Here is a 17067-nt window from a genome sequence, read left to right as displayed (position 1 = left end):
TCATTTACAAACACATTCATATAAATAGCCTATCGCTCATCGCTCATCTATACCCCCTACCCCCCCCCCCCCCCCCCCCCCCCCCCCCCCCCCAAAAAAAAAAAAAAAAAAAAAAAAAAAACAACAACAAACAAACAACACCTAATTTTTATTTCAGATGCATCATAGAGCTGTTACAGCGAGGGAGCCGGTTGTCCAGGTGGTGCAGGTTCAGTCTCCTGTTCCAACTGTAACAATGCTTGCTCCAGAGACTTTATGTGCTGTCAAGATTAACAAAATGATGGTATGAACTTTGTTCTTGATTCTTTTGCAATAATAATCTCTGGTAATAGTTAATTATTATTCAGGAACTTGTATAACTGTACCTAGATATCGAGAATCTGTAAAGACGAACATTTAGTATACTAAATAAACGGTTTGTTTATATTGATAATATGCTGAAACAAAATTATTATCGAAACAAGAAATTATAATAGAAATACATATTTAAAGCAGCCTGAAAATGGTGCGTTTTCCGTTTACAGTTGGATTATAAAATCACTGGCCTGTGTTGGCGGATGTAGAAACACTGTACAATCTATTGATCATAATAAAGGTTTTCGTCTTTCAGCTATACTAATTTGTTTGTACATTAATTGTGGCCTGTATCCCATTTTGCTATGTGTAAATTAATACATTATATCGTTGCTTTACATCGAGCTTTTATATTTCATTTCAGTTCTGACACCGACAACTTTTGAGATGAAACATTTATTGGTACTCAACATATAGCTCAATGTAATATGTATATGACACAACCAATGGATATAATGGAATTAAATTAAATTAAATTATTAAACAAGAAGTTATGAAAGAACTTTGTTATTTAAACAGTAATTAATATTCAGGTTATGTTGTATACGTATGTGATAGTCATGATATTAATTCATTATTTGCTAGATAAATAAACAAAATTGGTTAATGTTTAACAATGGGACATATGATAGCACGTACGTCATGAACGTAAGAAATTTACTATCACATACGTATACAACATATGTTGATGCATCAAACTTGATGAACAGTCTTCATTATTAACAACCTTCAGCACGGTATTCGGCAGATACCGTTGGTTAAGACTCCCATATGGCATATCTGCATCGAGTGACATATTCATGCAGAAAGTAGATGAAATTTTTGAAGGATTGCAGGGTCTAACAGCCATAGTAGATGACATTTTGATATATGGGAAGACACGTGAAGAACATGACGCAAACTTGCGTAACGCCCTTGAAAGAGCACATTCCAAGGGAGTAAAGTTCAATCCGGACAAATGTATCATCGGGGTAAATGAAGTCCCATTCTTTGGTCACCTTATATCATCAACAGGGTTAAAGCCAGATCCTAGTAAAATAGAGGCAATTGTGAACCTCAAAATACCAGAAAATAGACAGCAACTTGAAAATGTTCTTGGTATGGCAAATTATCTGCAAAAATTCTCTCCTAACCTAGCAGAGGTCACAAGCCCCATGAGATCCCTACTAAAGAAAGATGTAGAATTTGTTTGGGATTTTTCCCAGACAGAAGCATTTACGAAAATGAAAAACATAATCACAAGTACCCCTGTTCTTGCATACTTTGACCCGAAACAGAGTGTAACTCTTGAATCTGACTCTTCGATGCGTGGACTCGGCTCAGCCATCATCCAAAATGGCCGCCCAGTTGCCTTCGCTTCTAGGACATTGACAGAGACTGAATCTAATTATGCTAACATAGAAAGAGAGATGTTAGCAATACTGTTTGGTTGCACGCGCTTCCATCAGTATGTATACGGTAGACATGTAATTGTACACTCAGACAACAAACCTATTAGCTCAATCATGTTGAAAAGTTTGTCTGCATGTCCACCGAGACTTCAAAGAATGCGGTTACAGTTATCAAAATATGACCTTGACGTACGCCACGTTCCTGGAAAACAAGTACCAATCAATGACTTACTTTCTAGACAACCGCTTCCAGAGACATTACAATTAGAGGGTCTCGACTTACATGTACATACAGTGTTGAAAGGGTTACACATAACCGATAACAGACTGGAATCAATCAGGCATGAAACTCAAAATGACACGAGCATGCAGATTCTGAAGAGAACTATTATTGACGGATGGCCAGTTTCACGTGCAGACTGTAAACAAGAAATAATTGAGTTCTGGAACCACAGGGACGAATTGTCGTCTGTAAATGACCTTATATTCAGAGGGCAGAGAATCGTCATACCTGTCTCTGCAAGAAAACAGGTGATTGAATCAGTGCACCAAGGTCACATGGGTGTAGAAAAATGTTTACAAAGGGCTAAAGACGTAATGTTTTGGCCTGGTATGATAAAAGAAATCACCAATCATGTTTTAAAATGTGCTTTATGTCAAAAGTACAGGTATTCCAACGCAAAAGAACCATTAACTCCCCACGACGTGCCGGACCGACCTTGGCAAAACATTGCCGCTGATCTCTTCTCCTTTGACAGTAAGGACTACTTGCTGACTGTAGACTACTATAGTAGATACTTTGAGGTAGATGCTCTACCTAACCCGCAAAGCATTACTATAATTAGAAAGCTAAAAGTTCACTTATCAAGGTATGGCATTTGTGACAAACTTGTCACTGATAATGGGCCACAATTCTCTTCTGAAATATTTTCAGATTTTGCAAAAGATTGGGGGTTTTCCCACATAACATCCAGCCCACTCCACCCAAACAGTAATGGATTGGCCGGAAAAACAGTGTCGATTATTAAACGGATATTCAGGAAAGCTCAAGAGAGTAACCGAGATCCTTATCTCGCGATACTTGAGTACAGAAACACCCCTCTTGAATGTGGCTTCTCCCCAAATCAATTACTAATGGGTAGAAGAACTAAATCTATTCTACCTACCACAAATTCTCAGTTACAACCCAAAACAGTAAATTGTAAACAGGTACGCGAAAAGATGCAGAAAATAAAGCAGAAACAAAAAAGTTGCTATGATAAAACATCAAAGCAACTACCCCTTCTTACACTTTATGAGTATGTCCGCATCAAGGTCAACAAAACATGGGAACCAGCAAAAGTGATAAAAATTCACAATGACCGATCCTACTCTGTAATAACTCATGCAGGTGGCATTTACCGCAGAAATAGGCGAATGCTTAATAAAACTGAAGAAACTTTCCCAGAAATTCAGGAATTTTCCCCCAACATTTTGGCTAATAACCCTATCACTCCCTCAATTAATGGAAAAATTTCAGAATCACATGATGCTGACCACTCATTGACCTCCAATAAGCCCAGCCCAATTGACCACTATTATCACACACGATCAGGCAGGGAAGTGAAATTGAACAAACGATATTATAATGAGAACATGGTGAACAATTAAAAAAAATATATACTGAGTGTTTACTAATAAGAAAACATCACAAACAAAAAATTAAACCATAAAGAAAAAAATATATAAACTGGAATAAACACATACTTTGTTTGATAAACATATATTTGTTTATATAAACTGATTAATTATTTAATTGATATTTAAACATGGGTTATTCTAACGTTATTTTTAAATTGAACCATATTCCTTTATGATTTATTAACAAGTAGATACCTTTCAGCTATGTATTTAAAAAGAGGGAAATGTAATGATATTGAGTTATTTTATATTCATATGACCTTTAACCTTAATACTCATTTCTGTAAATTTCCACTGACCACGTTGTGCCTGTAGAATGTTATATCTTGGGAGATTTCCCGCCAATGCATCAGTCCAGATAATAAAACTGACTAGAACACACTTGTGTCTTTTCTCTTATTACATTCACATTTGTGAATCGCATGGACCAACTTAAATAGTATATAAGATATTCAAAGAACATTACAGTTTTCGTCTTTCAGCTATACTAATTTGTTTGTACATTGATTGTGGCCTGTATCCCATTTTGCTTTGTGTAAATTAATACATTATATCGTTGCTTTACATCGAGCTTTTATATTTCATTTCAGTTCTGACACCGACAACTTTTGAGATGAAACATTTATTGGTTACTCAACATATAGCTCAATGTAATATGTATATGACACAACCAATGGATATAATGGAATTAAATTAAATTAAATTATTAAACAAGAAGTTATGAAAGAACTTTGTTATTTAAACAGTAATTAATATTCAGGTTATGTTGTATACGTATGTGATAGTCATGATATTAGTTAATTATTTGCTAGATAAATAAACAAAATTGGTTAATGTTTAACAATGGGACATATGATAGCACGTACGTCATGAACGTAAGAAATTTTATTGTGCATCTGTATATTGTAAGGAAACGTCTGTTATAATTCTATCTATCATTATCTTAATAATTATACATCAGTGTTTTATATTTCATTTCAGTCATAAAATTTGAAACTTGTGGGATGAAACATTTATTGATAACAGCGTATAGATAAATGTAATGTGTATAAGACGTTACCAATGACAATTATGAAAATAAAGTATGAAGATTAAATTGCTTAGAGGAGTTGTTATTTTGTTATACTGAATTCCGACCATCTACCGGACAAAACACGACAAAGACGACAGAAATATGCTATATAAAATATGCTTAGCAGTAGTTAGCATTTGGTACTTTGATGAGGTCATTCTTGATAAGATATCAAGATTCTTTTTAATAAGATATCAATAATCATATAAAAAAAGAAAAACTTGAACACAATGTATGAAGATGGCCATAGCCAATTGATTTGCTATATATGCTCCTAGAATGGTATCTTAGAAAATTATTTAATCAAGATGATTTTACTTATTAACACATCTGCGGATGTTTCTAAATTCTAATTTTCACAATTTCCATGTTTAAAGTTTGAATTCTGCTTCAAAACCGGTGCTAGGGTCCTTGGACGGTAATTTGTATTTTCCTGTTCCGTCCAGGAACTGTCTAAATGAATCCGAGCCTGCAACATTTTGCCGTTTTTAGCGGTCTCTAGTTTTCTATATTTTACATTGACAGTTTGAGCGAAAGATAACAATTGATATTTCTTTCAATTAGTTTCATCTCCACTTTTTTATACAATGCACGAACGTGGTTGTAAAATCTCATGCTGATAAAAGGTACTCCAAATTTTTGATTTCATTTAACAATTATTTTGTTCCATTTTTAGAAAATCTGTGAATATAAATTTTATTTAACTGAAATAATTATGCCTTTTAAGTCTGATTTATATAAAGACTATAATGTATCGTAGGGATCTGGCTGACTAGCATTATGTGTAATTCGTTTTACTGGATGTCACTCTCATTTGAACTACACATGTATTTACAAAATTCGATAGACACGGTAATAGTACGTTTACCACATTTGCAACAGGTGTTTTCACAACTTTTCGGCGCAACGTCAAAATATCAAACTTCTGACCGAGACATAGTATCTTTCTCTTTACTACAATGTATATGCAAAATGCATTACTAACTTAGTCCTGTTGGGGCATACCATGAAAAATTGTGCTTGATTACGAAATATAACGACTTTCTAGATAAGTTCATATGACTGATAAAAATGCAATATAATAGATCTTTACATTATTGTTGTTTGAACAAGTTACACCACTTAAATATTTTTTCTTTGTATATTTGATATGAAATGATTTTTTTGTTGTTTCCACGTTTATAGCTTTAGGCGCCATACAACATGGTCAATAGTTAGATCTTTACACCAAATTATTCGTCCTTAAATCACAGATTTATTCTGCTGTTTTCCAGTAACGTCGATCGGCGAGAGATATTTACATGGGGTTTATGCATTTAAAGAAATTTGAAGAAAAAATCTTAGTTATCTATTGAGACCATTGCGCTTATCTAACCGGTATTTTAGACATTCGACTTTCAAGTCTTCCATAAAATACTAAGCGACAAAATGACGTCATTTTGAACTGACAAGAATGATTAATCGAGTACTGATGTAAACACAATACAATTTAGTCGATGGTTCTACTTTGTTGCCCGTTCTTGGCTTAAATAATGCACGGAGGGGCAGGTCTTTCTCAACCAGTAAAGCACATACATGTATACTGAACTATTGTTTTTACTGTATCTATTTCAATATTGTTATTATGTATATGTAAATAGATAAGACAGAAATAAACTATAAACGCTGTCATGATAGTACATATATGTATATTATTTTTAATTGATGTCACATTGGATAATTTAACTAAATACTCATTATTATTGAAATAACAAACAAAAACGATATTATATATAGACTTACTTTATTTTACAATGTCTGCCCATTCTCATTAACAATACGAATTAACACATTTCATGGAAGGTTGTTCAACATGTTTTGAAATATCAAGATCATTCCACCTGAATGGTTGTTAAGATATAAGCAAGGAAAAACTAATTTAATTGCATTTATGGAAAGTGTTTTCAGTACAACTTGATATGACTAAAATAAAATGCAAGTGAAATATAGAATTGTAGTCTATATCAATTCGCTTGATGGTGTTTATTTGCTACAAACAACGCAAGTCAGCTCGCGACCTTGGATATATGGAGGGCATCTTAAAGTGCCACACATAGCATCCACCGAGTACATAACTTTCCCATCTGTATTTCCTAGTCCTTGTAATATATTTTCTGCTTCACCATCCAGGCATATAAACTCTGTGGCGGAGGTATGGCCCCTGCCACAAGGTACCCGCTATATAAAATATACATTAAATAGTGATATAACATGTAAATGATAATAAAATAAATGAACATAAATTTGTATTAAATATCTCGATAAATATGTTAATTCTAGATACTTATTAAAAGATGTATGATAAAGCCATATAAATCACGTTATCAAACAAACCTGTACTCCTTCGTCCAGCCTGGGAAGCATTCCTGTCTACCTGGGATCATTAATACAGAGGAACGCGGAGTTTGGCACACTGAACACACAACATCATGGTCATTCAGATCCTTATTGAAATATTCACTTCCTTTATCAGGATGAAAATCTCAAATCTCATATTCAGCTCCAAAAAACCTGTAAATGTGTGGTATAATTGTTTGAGATATCTGATTATAAAATACATTTGGGAATTCGGGGTACGAGGGTTTGTGTTTGTTTGTTTATGCACAAATGAAATTTGGTTTGATACAAACCCTTAATACATGCAACATCAATTATGTTATATCCTTCAAATAAAATACACTTGTGTTACTTAGTTTTGAAACTTTACAATGGACTAATGACAAATTACAGAGTCATATATATATTTTTATCTCCTATACATGGCGTGTTTTTTTCCAAAACAAAAAGTTTATTTCAGTTTATTCAAACTTAATATTAACAATTTATCAGACACCGACAATGTTCTTATGCTCAAAAAATATTATTGTATTAATTATTTAAGAAACCTGAGTCCGAGAATTGGCGCCTTCTTCGTATAATCCCCACTGTGGCTCATATGTCAAGCACATGAAATTAATTGCTGCGTCGGGAGACGTCCATGCCGCCCGCAGCCTGACCTAAAAAATGTCAAAATGTTTTTCACTTAAATATTTAAGCAGACAAAATAAGGATACGGCTTTAAATAGGATGTTGTTTAGAAATTAATTGAATTATTGTGCGCAATTATAATGTTTTTTTATCATATTTTTATAACAATGTTTATGTTGATAAGTTGATTTTGTAAGCAAGTGTTTGGCATAATGACTTATATCCAAGAGGAACATATTCTGTATCCGAAGTTATGAAAACAGACAAGACTTAAATGATAGTAATCTAAATATGCCATGCTGTATTGTAGCCATACAGACCTGACTCGCAACTCATTGATTACACCCCCCGGTAGAAAGTGAGATAGTGAAACATTCAACCGATGCGCAGAAGAATACCTTACATCGACAGTCAATTTTGGTTTATGGTGGCATACGTACACAAATGCTATTGTTTTATTTATAGAATTAAGTTCTAGCATATTTACTAGTAGGTTATAAACATTAAACTTTGAAAGTTTCTGTTCTGATGAGTATTTACTCATAGCAGATATTTGAATAAATGACCCAGACTAAAACATTCTTCAATCCCGTCTGTTTAAAACAGTACATTTTTGTTCATGATAAGTAAAGATATAGCTCGAAAGAGCTTTTGTTTTTCCGCCATTTGAAATTCACTCCCTCGAAAGAATGTGTTAATACGAGAAATGTCTGTATGTACGTGCAACTTGTCATAAAATGTGTTAAGCTCACTCTGATTTAAATGATGTTCTTTTGTATGAGAAGTAATATCATTCATACACATATGAAGTTTCATTTCAGAAACAAATAAAGCTTACCCGTATATGCAATTTCATTGTCTGATGGAAAGATAGTTCTCCCCCACCGAACGTAATTTGCACCAACAACAATGAGTATACGATTTATAAAAAATTAATTAGTTTAAACATATCTTATTGCATACATTATTCAATCAGACATTATACAAATATTTTAACAACATATTCTGTCATAATACACGCAACGGATTTCTACAGATGCACTTGGTGCTTATTAAAGTAAATCTCCAAAAAATAAATTTAATGTCATAATAGAGCCATGCAGTCGACATGAATAAAAAGTCTCAGTGAAAATAATAAGGATTTAACAGTATAAATAATTTAAGAATAAGATCGGGTGTAATTTTAAGTACCGGAGTGTATGTAGTAACGAACAAATACGACAACAACAAGTCTTCATCTATACAACAATTGCATGCTCATTGAAATTTAAACAGGGAGACTTTTCAATTGTCCCTATCCCTGAAATAAATAAATAAATAAATAAATAAAAAATAAATAAATAAATAAATAAATTAATAAATTAATTAATTAATTAATTAATTAATTATTATTATTAATAATACTTCGGTGCTTTGACAGTCGAAACGAAAGTATTGAATGAAAATATAACTCACCTGTCTGAGAATTAAAACTTTCTAAATATGCCGCCAAGTCCTGTAATGCAGCCTCACTGTTTAGTCTCACTTCCTCTAACTGTTGCTCAGTTTGTAACATTCTGTCCAGAAATTGTTGCGTCGATATTGAACAAGGATCCTCTGCGACTGCATGTAAAATTAACATGATGAAACCGAAAACGGCGAAGTACAAAGATGGTCGGATCATTTCGAACGGTATTTGCAGTAGATGTGCAGCAAACTATGTAAAATTGCCGTAGATAGTTGACAGTAAAGAGTTGTATCTTTTTATAAAGGTCGGCAACTTTGGGTTGCAATATTGGCAAAGGTATTTAAACAATCGTACAATCTTATCAACGCCGACTGTTTTATCTTATTTACTATCTTCTATAGATGGATTCCAATACAGTGTATTTTGTGTTCTTTTTTATTTTCCGAGGGCTTTTAGAATTAATCATTTATGTAAATGAAGACAGTGAGGTATGTAGGGGTGCTTGCAATGAAATAGTTCCTTGATTAAAGACGATTTATTTAAAGCTGCATGCCTCCAGATGAGCCAAACTATTTCAAGAATATTAAAACTTGAAAAAATACAAAGATTTCAAGAAAAGTGAAACAATTATGTTTCAAGTAATAATTTACATGTTATATTCGATAAAGGCTGATTTGCAGTATTTATCACACTATTTCTACTGCGTTACTAACACAGGGAGGCCTTTTTTTTGCTTATTCTTATCTCTATTTGGTATTTTGCATGGATTGCAAGTGTTGTTTGCAATGTGTAAATATGTTTTAATCAGTTGTTTACTTCACAATATTGTATACTTTTAAGTACACTTTAAAATTTTGATTGATGGCACATATAACTGTTGTCTGTTTACAACCTTAATGAAATCTATTTAGCAACATATTCTTTTCTACCAAATTGACCAAACTGTAATGTTTCTTACATGATTTATTCTATGGGTTTCATATGATTTAAATGTTTTAGTAGTTTGACCCTAAATTAGGTGTGGTAAGGGCCACTCGTCACACACGCCTCTTCACTTACGAATAGATTTTTAAAAAAGACACTTTCATCTGAAATTAATATGTGACAAAGCTAGAACGATCTGTCATACAAACAATCTATACGATAACAACATGTGTTTCATCACAAAAGAACAAAGCTCTCTGCTTTTGTAATGTTATCATTCTCTGTGGACAGAAAATTTTACACACCAGTAATACTGTTATACTTATGTTGTTATTTCTCCTAAGTATGATGCATAGGTTTACTTTCATTGATGTTGCTAGTAAGTCTCATTTACAAATTTATTTTGTTTGTTTTTTAATTTGTGTTAAAAGACTGAGGATAGTTTAATACGATGTATATATTAATTATATTTTAATTGCAGCTTGATAATTATCAAAACGCGCACGTCTTACCTACGCTTAGAAACTAACCATGTAAGCAAATGGTAATTTTATGCTGGGATCGAGTTGTTTATAAAGTCAATGTCAATATATCAAATAAGAGTACACCTTAATTAAGTAAATTTATAGATATAATGTAAACAGTACATTAATTATACACGTATCATTATTTATTGTAGAATCCGAAAAAAAACAAAACAAATAAATACCTGTTGACATAAATTCGGATTTGGTTGTAATTGTACATCACTGGGCGTTTTTAAATAGATTATAATTGCAAAATAAATGTGTTTTAAATAACTGCATGTTATGTATGTAGATTCGGAGGTAATGCATAAAGGGGTGTTGAATCATTTAACGTTGCCTGATCTGTCAAGTGTGTCCTAATTTCATGTTGTCTGTCCCCTTGTGTCATTATGGTTGAGGGAAAGACATCAAGTCAGACCCTCGTAACAGCAAAGGTGGTCCATGGTCCTTTATTAAGTTCGCTGAAAAGGAAGGCTGTTTTTTTTTTAAACAATTGGATCTAACATTAAATAAAAATGGACCTAAAAATGAGCAGCATCATACTGAATGTAGTCATATGGCGTGCATAAATGTTTTATTTGCTTGTTATGGTCGCTAAATCAAAGCAATACACAATGGATATATCTGTGAATGATTTCTCTTTTTGTAACAATTTATGTATTTTAATAAGCAAGTAAGTTAACCACAAACGTTCTTTATCAAGTTTTAAGAGAATACATTTATCATTTATTACATAAATCATCTACGTTGATCTATGTTATTGCTCCGCGCCCACGGCGTTCCCATGTCAGGCACTTTCAGAATTTGTAACTGCAGAACTTGTCAATTCCTTTAATCGACTTCTATTGAATTCATATATATAATTAGTCTTCAGCATCTTAGATTATCATCTCTCTAAGTTGCTATAGAAAATAAATTCAGCGAAATGAAATAGCTTGCTGAAAACTGATAAACATGTGAATAGTTTTTGGTATTAAATTTTACTTATACTTGGCATTTATTATCTTTAAGTATACCTTACCCAAGAATATTACTATATAATTTCACCAAACATCTTTATCTTGCAAGCAAATGCAACATTTTTATCCTCTCTAGTGATAAAGGATCATCTCGGCCATCTTGTTGAAATATCTTATTTTCTCGTTTCCGTTTAGCTTGAATTAAGAAAAACGAACCATTAAAATATGAAATAGATGAAAATATAAACTTATTTGTTACGTTGATTATTTCAAGGTCCTTAATTGATGTGTTTATATTTTGTAATTTTCGTAATGAATCATTGAGTATTAGATGTGTCAGTGAATAATCTACACTCACGGGAACAAACAAAGTGTGAACTTTGTTTCAGTGAATACGGAATGTGCAAAAATGTGTTTGGCTTCTCGACTTTTACAAGTTCTCACACTTCGGTATACATGTACACACGTATCATTCTGATTCGATACTTAAACCTGCAACAAGTTGAAGTCCTATGGAGAAGTCCTATGGAGCACTCAAATTCATATCATTTTTAATTATCGAAACCTGTATTGTTGATGTTATGTTTCCGTTTCCAAAAGGTTACTGATTGTTGTACTCATAGTTGAACTTTCTTTTACTGCTTTAAAACATTTTTTTCATTAAGGACAGTTAGAGTGATATGTATGTAAGTCAAAATAACCACTTTGTGGCTACTTTTATGACAAATTATTTCATTTTCAGTGTTACTTTCGTCATGTTATAAGCAGCAAACAGGCTCTAAATCCATTATGAAAACAGTGCTAAAAGTCTAAATGCCCTTTATAAAAAGAAAAGAATGAAATTATTTCTGAGCCTTCATATACCTTTAAGGTTTGCAGATCTTTGGATATTTATACACACTGTTCACGCTTGTTTAAAATGAAATTTGATATCAAAATTGTCTATCTTTCTTAAAAAATTCTCTCTAACAAGGTGCACATATTTTTTCAAAACTTTTATACGCCCAAATAAAATGTTATGCTGGCAGTCTGTCTATCCGTTCGTCTGGTAGCAATTTTGTGTCCGCTATGTATCTTTTTAACTGGCTGAAGGAATTTGAAACTACTTTCAAAATCATTAACTCCTAATTTAAGTCTACTTGTATCCGCCTATGAAGTTTCAAGTTGATACCTCAAATACTTGTTGAGCTATGCTAAAATTAAAAATGAAAAATAGCAAAGGGCAATAACTCACAGATAATGAAGAGTAGAATTACCATTCTTGTGCACTGTACTCTTCCTCCTGTCTAAAAGTTTTTGAGCTGAGCTGTCGACAACAATGTATGACGCAACGAATGATGGCCAGATGTTAACAGCCTTTTCGGCTGAAGATAATAAAACGTCTCAATGGCAGTTGTAACCCGTATGTACAATTGTATGACCTTGACAATGTTTGTTTTTGTTTTTTAACCCTGAAAGGTCGCGATAAAGCAAAAGTAAACATGGAAAGGTTTCAGATAGAAATATCAGATTTCTTTTATTACATTCTTGAACAAATCCATCAATATTTAGGCAAAGATATAACATGTGCATATAAAGAAATAGTAAAAAGAACGTAAAAGTACATCTGACATAACAAGAATGTCAATACCGTAACTGTTATATCTAGATGATACACTCAACAGAGAATGTGCTTAAATTAACTGTATACTCGTACTTCAGAATGTCATGCATATACAGTATTTTCTGCTATTGTTTTGCAATATTGACCTGAGACATTTGAATATTCAATGACCTTTCACTTGCAATTTTCGGATTCTGAAGTAAATCGTAAGAATTTTAATGTATGGTTCAACCGTGTATGTATAACTTAAAATGATCAGCATAAGACTAGACTTGCTTGCATCAGTCACAAAGTAACAGACTTTCAGTTTCATATGAAAGGTTGAACGTTCAAATCATCGTAATATTTTTTTTCTTCTTTCTTCATTTTCTTGAGTAATACATTTATCATATTTTACAGAACTTGAGCACTATGTGACTTAACATGCGAATCATTCATTGTACGAATTTACATATCAAGTTTAATGAAACGAAAAAAATATATACATTTAAATTTGTTCATCAAAATTTTTGAAAACGCTTAAATTTAAACACATAATTATCCATCTCAACACTTTTTGCATTTAAATGAAATCTACAAAAATGATTTGTCTAAGATTACCTGCAACTGTATGGTTACTATTCTGTCTTAACACCAGCCCATCGGATTGTTAGTATCGACAATATCGTATTAATTATGGAAACTAACGGGGGAAAAAACATCTGAACATTAATGAGTCTTAGGTCAATATTGCCGAAACATTATTTTTTGGATACTACATATGACTGTGATTTAATTTGTATATTTCATTTAGTTAAAAATATACAGGCAAAAGTTTTCATGGGTATAAAACTGACCTTCACGGTTACGATTAACCTTGGCCATTAAATTTAAGTGCATATTCTTTCATTCAAGGTATTCTGGCTTCAAATGTATATATACCTTGAAAATGTATAAACACAATCATGTTAAAAAATCTAAAAAATACTATACACAATGACAATAACAAATAGTATGACGGATAAAGTATTAATGAGGTGGAACGACACACACTAACACAAAATTTCAGCTGCTTATATCTTTAAAAGCTCATTGTCCCCGCATTTATAAATCTTGTTTTGGTTATTTGTCATTAGATGAAAAGAATGTCATGCTATTAAAATTCTATTACTTAAACTAAAACTGTATATTTTTAAATACATTTTTGAATCTCACTTAATGATAGCTTTTTAATATCGGATACAACTTTTTTGAAATAAGCTTTTAAATGACTCGATGGCTTGTCTCTTTTGGTTTATAAAGGTCCATCATTTCTCAGAATTGCTTTAATTTCTCAAAAGTACTTTTTGTGTTTGTCTTGTTATAGTTTCAAAATGGTTACATATTACCCAAGTACTGTTTTGTTTATATTTTACTGCTTTGTTGACAAAGAATTTGACATAAATTGCTACATTCTTCAGATGATAAGCACGAAGCATATTCTTAAGTCTTTATTTAGCAATTACAAAACTCACGTTTTCCCCCTTTTTAAAGAAGGATTGATAAATTCATATCTGAGGTATAATGTGTTTTAAATTACTCTATAATTACGGCTTTTGAAACCAAGCTTGTGTCCAGCACTTTTCTAGTACAAGTCTTGTTATAGATACCGAGCAAGTCCAACCAAGTACAGAACATGCAGTCATGTGTTTTTTAAGGTAGTTTCCTTTTAATATAATATACAGCTGTCCCAAACATCAGAATATATTCAGAATTAGTCTTAATATTTTTATACCAAAGTTATCGAGGAAGGCTGATTGAGAGTTTTAATTTAATTTCATATTATCTCGATTAATCGAAGCTGGTACATACGAAAACTTTAAACATAATTTTCTTGACGAAATTCTTTCATTTGTTTCTCCTTTCACAAATATATGTCCATGTTTCAGAGCAGCTCCTCGTCACCCAGTAGTAGCTGTTAAGATTGGAACCAGTCAGAAGAACACAATTTCTAGCTGTATCAGGTTGTCCATTACCGAATTTATTAAAACTCAGTGGTGTCATATCTGGCCAAATGAATTCTTCTGAACTCACTTTATTTAACCCAATCCACACCAGAACTAATGTTCCGGGGAACATATCTGACAACATCACTGATATCTCGTGGTTGTCAGATTCGCTGGCAATCTTCACTAAATCTCCATGTCCGCTGAGACAAATATCTCTACCGCCATGCCATGCTTCTTCATAAAGCAATAAAAGGCAAGATGTTGTTGTGTTTCTTCCAAGTCCACAGTGTCCCTTTTCAAAAATACTCCATAAAGAGTCTTTTATTATGTTACTATTGTGAAAGTCTAACGGTGTAGTGTTAATTTCACACGTTTCATTATAGTTAATGTTGAAAGAGACACACCCCGACATCATATAACAAATATAAGCACACTCCATGGTACGTGTATTGTAAAATGTTTTATAAACGCTGGTGCACCGAAATCCACCATCCCATTTAATGTATTTCTGTCGTAAGTTAACTTCTTGCGATGATTTATTAATCGCAACGAAAACAAAAATGATTCCAGAATAAAGTAAAACCTTAACAACTTTGCAGATAAGAACTCCAAAATTCGAATTATATGCTATCACTTTCATTTTCACGACAGGGGTAAAGACTCTTATGAAATCCTCCTACAGCTAAAGGATGGGAGACTGAATTTGTTAAATATTCACAATAGTTCTTATGAAACATTAATGAAAGCTTAAAGCCGATTGGTAGATAACTTGAGGGCGTGTTCAGAAATCAACGTCATGTTGTTTCTACGATAATAACTGTTGTTGAAAACATAGAAATGTCATTAAATTCGAAAGAAAAAAATATTTAGAATACCAAGGCATAGGAAATTTTTGTAACAAAAAGCAACACCAAGGGTTCCTTACTATGATTATTCAATTACAGAACTCCGACTAAGTTCACCAGGGTACTAAACGACAATAGTATTATAAAAGTAAGGTTAAAAGCGTTTGATCGAAGCAGCTTCCCATAAAAAAGTATTCCACTATCGGTCAATAAATGTAAGGATTTATAAATTGTGTTATATTCTACCATTTTCTATCCAATCACGAAACCCGTACAAACGCACCAGACCAGTAACTCCTACTCACTGTAGTCCAGTTAAAGCTTGCAGAAAGAGATATCATGCATTATTATGTAGTTTCACCGGTGAAAAAGCGATATCACCGAGTCATTAATTCTCTAAAATGATCGACATTATTCTTAAACAATGACAATATGACATAGGAACTTGGTGACGATAATCAAATTACGCACAAAAGGGTGTTCATCTTTTTACTGAATTGTTGAAATACCCAGGCTATATTTTCATTTAAGAAGATGAAATCGCACAATCTAGAAAGTATAGACAAGTGCTCTTGATGACAATAATTTTTGAATACTCTGTTACAATCCCTCTCAAATATAGGAGGAGTTGTATAAACCTTCAGAATAATTTGTTAACACCGACCCGCCAGTATTACTTAATTAAGTAACCAGACTTTTTCTTTGAAAAACCGGGTCAAATCACTAACAAAATATATGACACAAGAAGATAAAAAGATAGATATACTAAAAGTCCATAAAAGATATAAATATTATGTCAGCAAAGTTATTCAATTAGCAAACAATTAGCTAACTCATTTGACAACTCCACTTCTGTCAATAAAAGTGTTTGATGTTGAATGTAATTCGACATAATTTTAAGCTACGTTTTTCAACAATTCATTTTTTAAAAAAAGATCTCTCCCACAGGATTAGAAACTATTAAACAATTATGCTATATATGTTATAATTAAGTTAATTTGTTTTCAGTGTGGTGACATCAAAAGCTGTACGTCATGTTTCAATTCGATTAAAATTAACGAACGAGCCGAAACAAACATGAACATTCAGTAATTATTTATTGCATACGTTTCGGCCATATGCCTTCATCTGGAAAGGATTAAAGATGTATCTATAACGTAATAAAGAAAAGTGAAAAAAATGTGGAACGACACATTAGCACTTAATCCTTAACCATTTCGCCTAGGAATTTAAATAACAGACTTTGTATCAACGTTTTGGGGAAGTGGATTTTTTTTATTCATGCCTATAGT

General features: G+C 32.4%; 1 protein-coding gene across 1 annotated transcript; it reads right to left on the bottom strand.

Moving 5' to 3' along the window:
• Window positions 1-14829: 14829 nt before the first annotated feature.
• LOC132746728 (macrophage mannose receptor 1-like) lies at window positions 14830-15342 on the bottom strand. Its single transcript, XM_060735976.1, has one exon. It carries the CDS (start codon window positions 15340-15342, stop codon window positions 14830-14832), a length of 513 nt encoding a protein of 170 aa, XP_060591959.1.
• Between the last annotated feature and the right edge of the window lie 1725 nt (window positions 15343-17067).

Source organism: Ruditapes philippinarum, unplaced genomic scaffold (assembly GCF_026571515.1).
Source record: "Ruditapes philippinarum isolate M1 unplaced genomic scaffold, ASM2657151v2 ctg1043_1_1_1_1, whole genome shotgun sequence".
Taxonomy (NCBI): domain Eukaryota; kingdom Metazoa; phylum Mollusca; class Bivalvia; order Venerida; family Veneridae; genus Ruditapes; species Ruditapes philippinarum.
The sequence above is the reverse complement of the archived record's forward strand: the minus strand, read 5'-3'. Positions and strand labels throughout refer to the sequence as shown.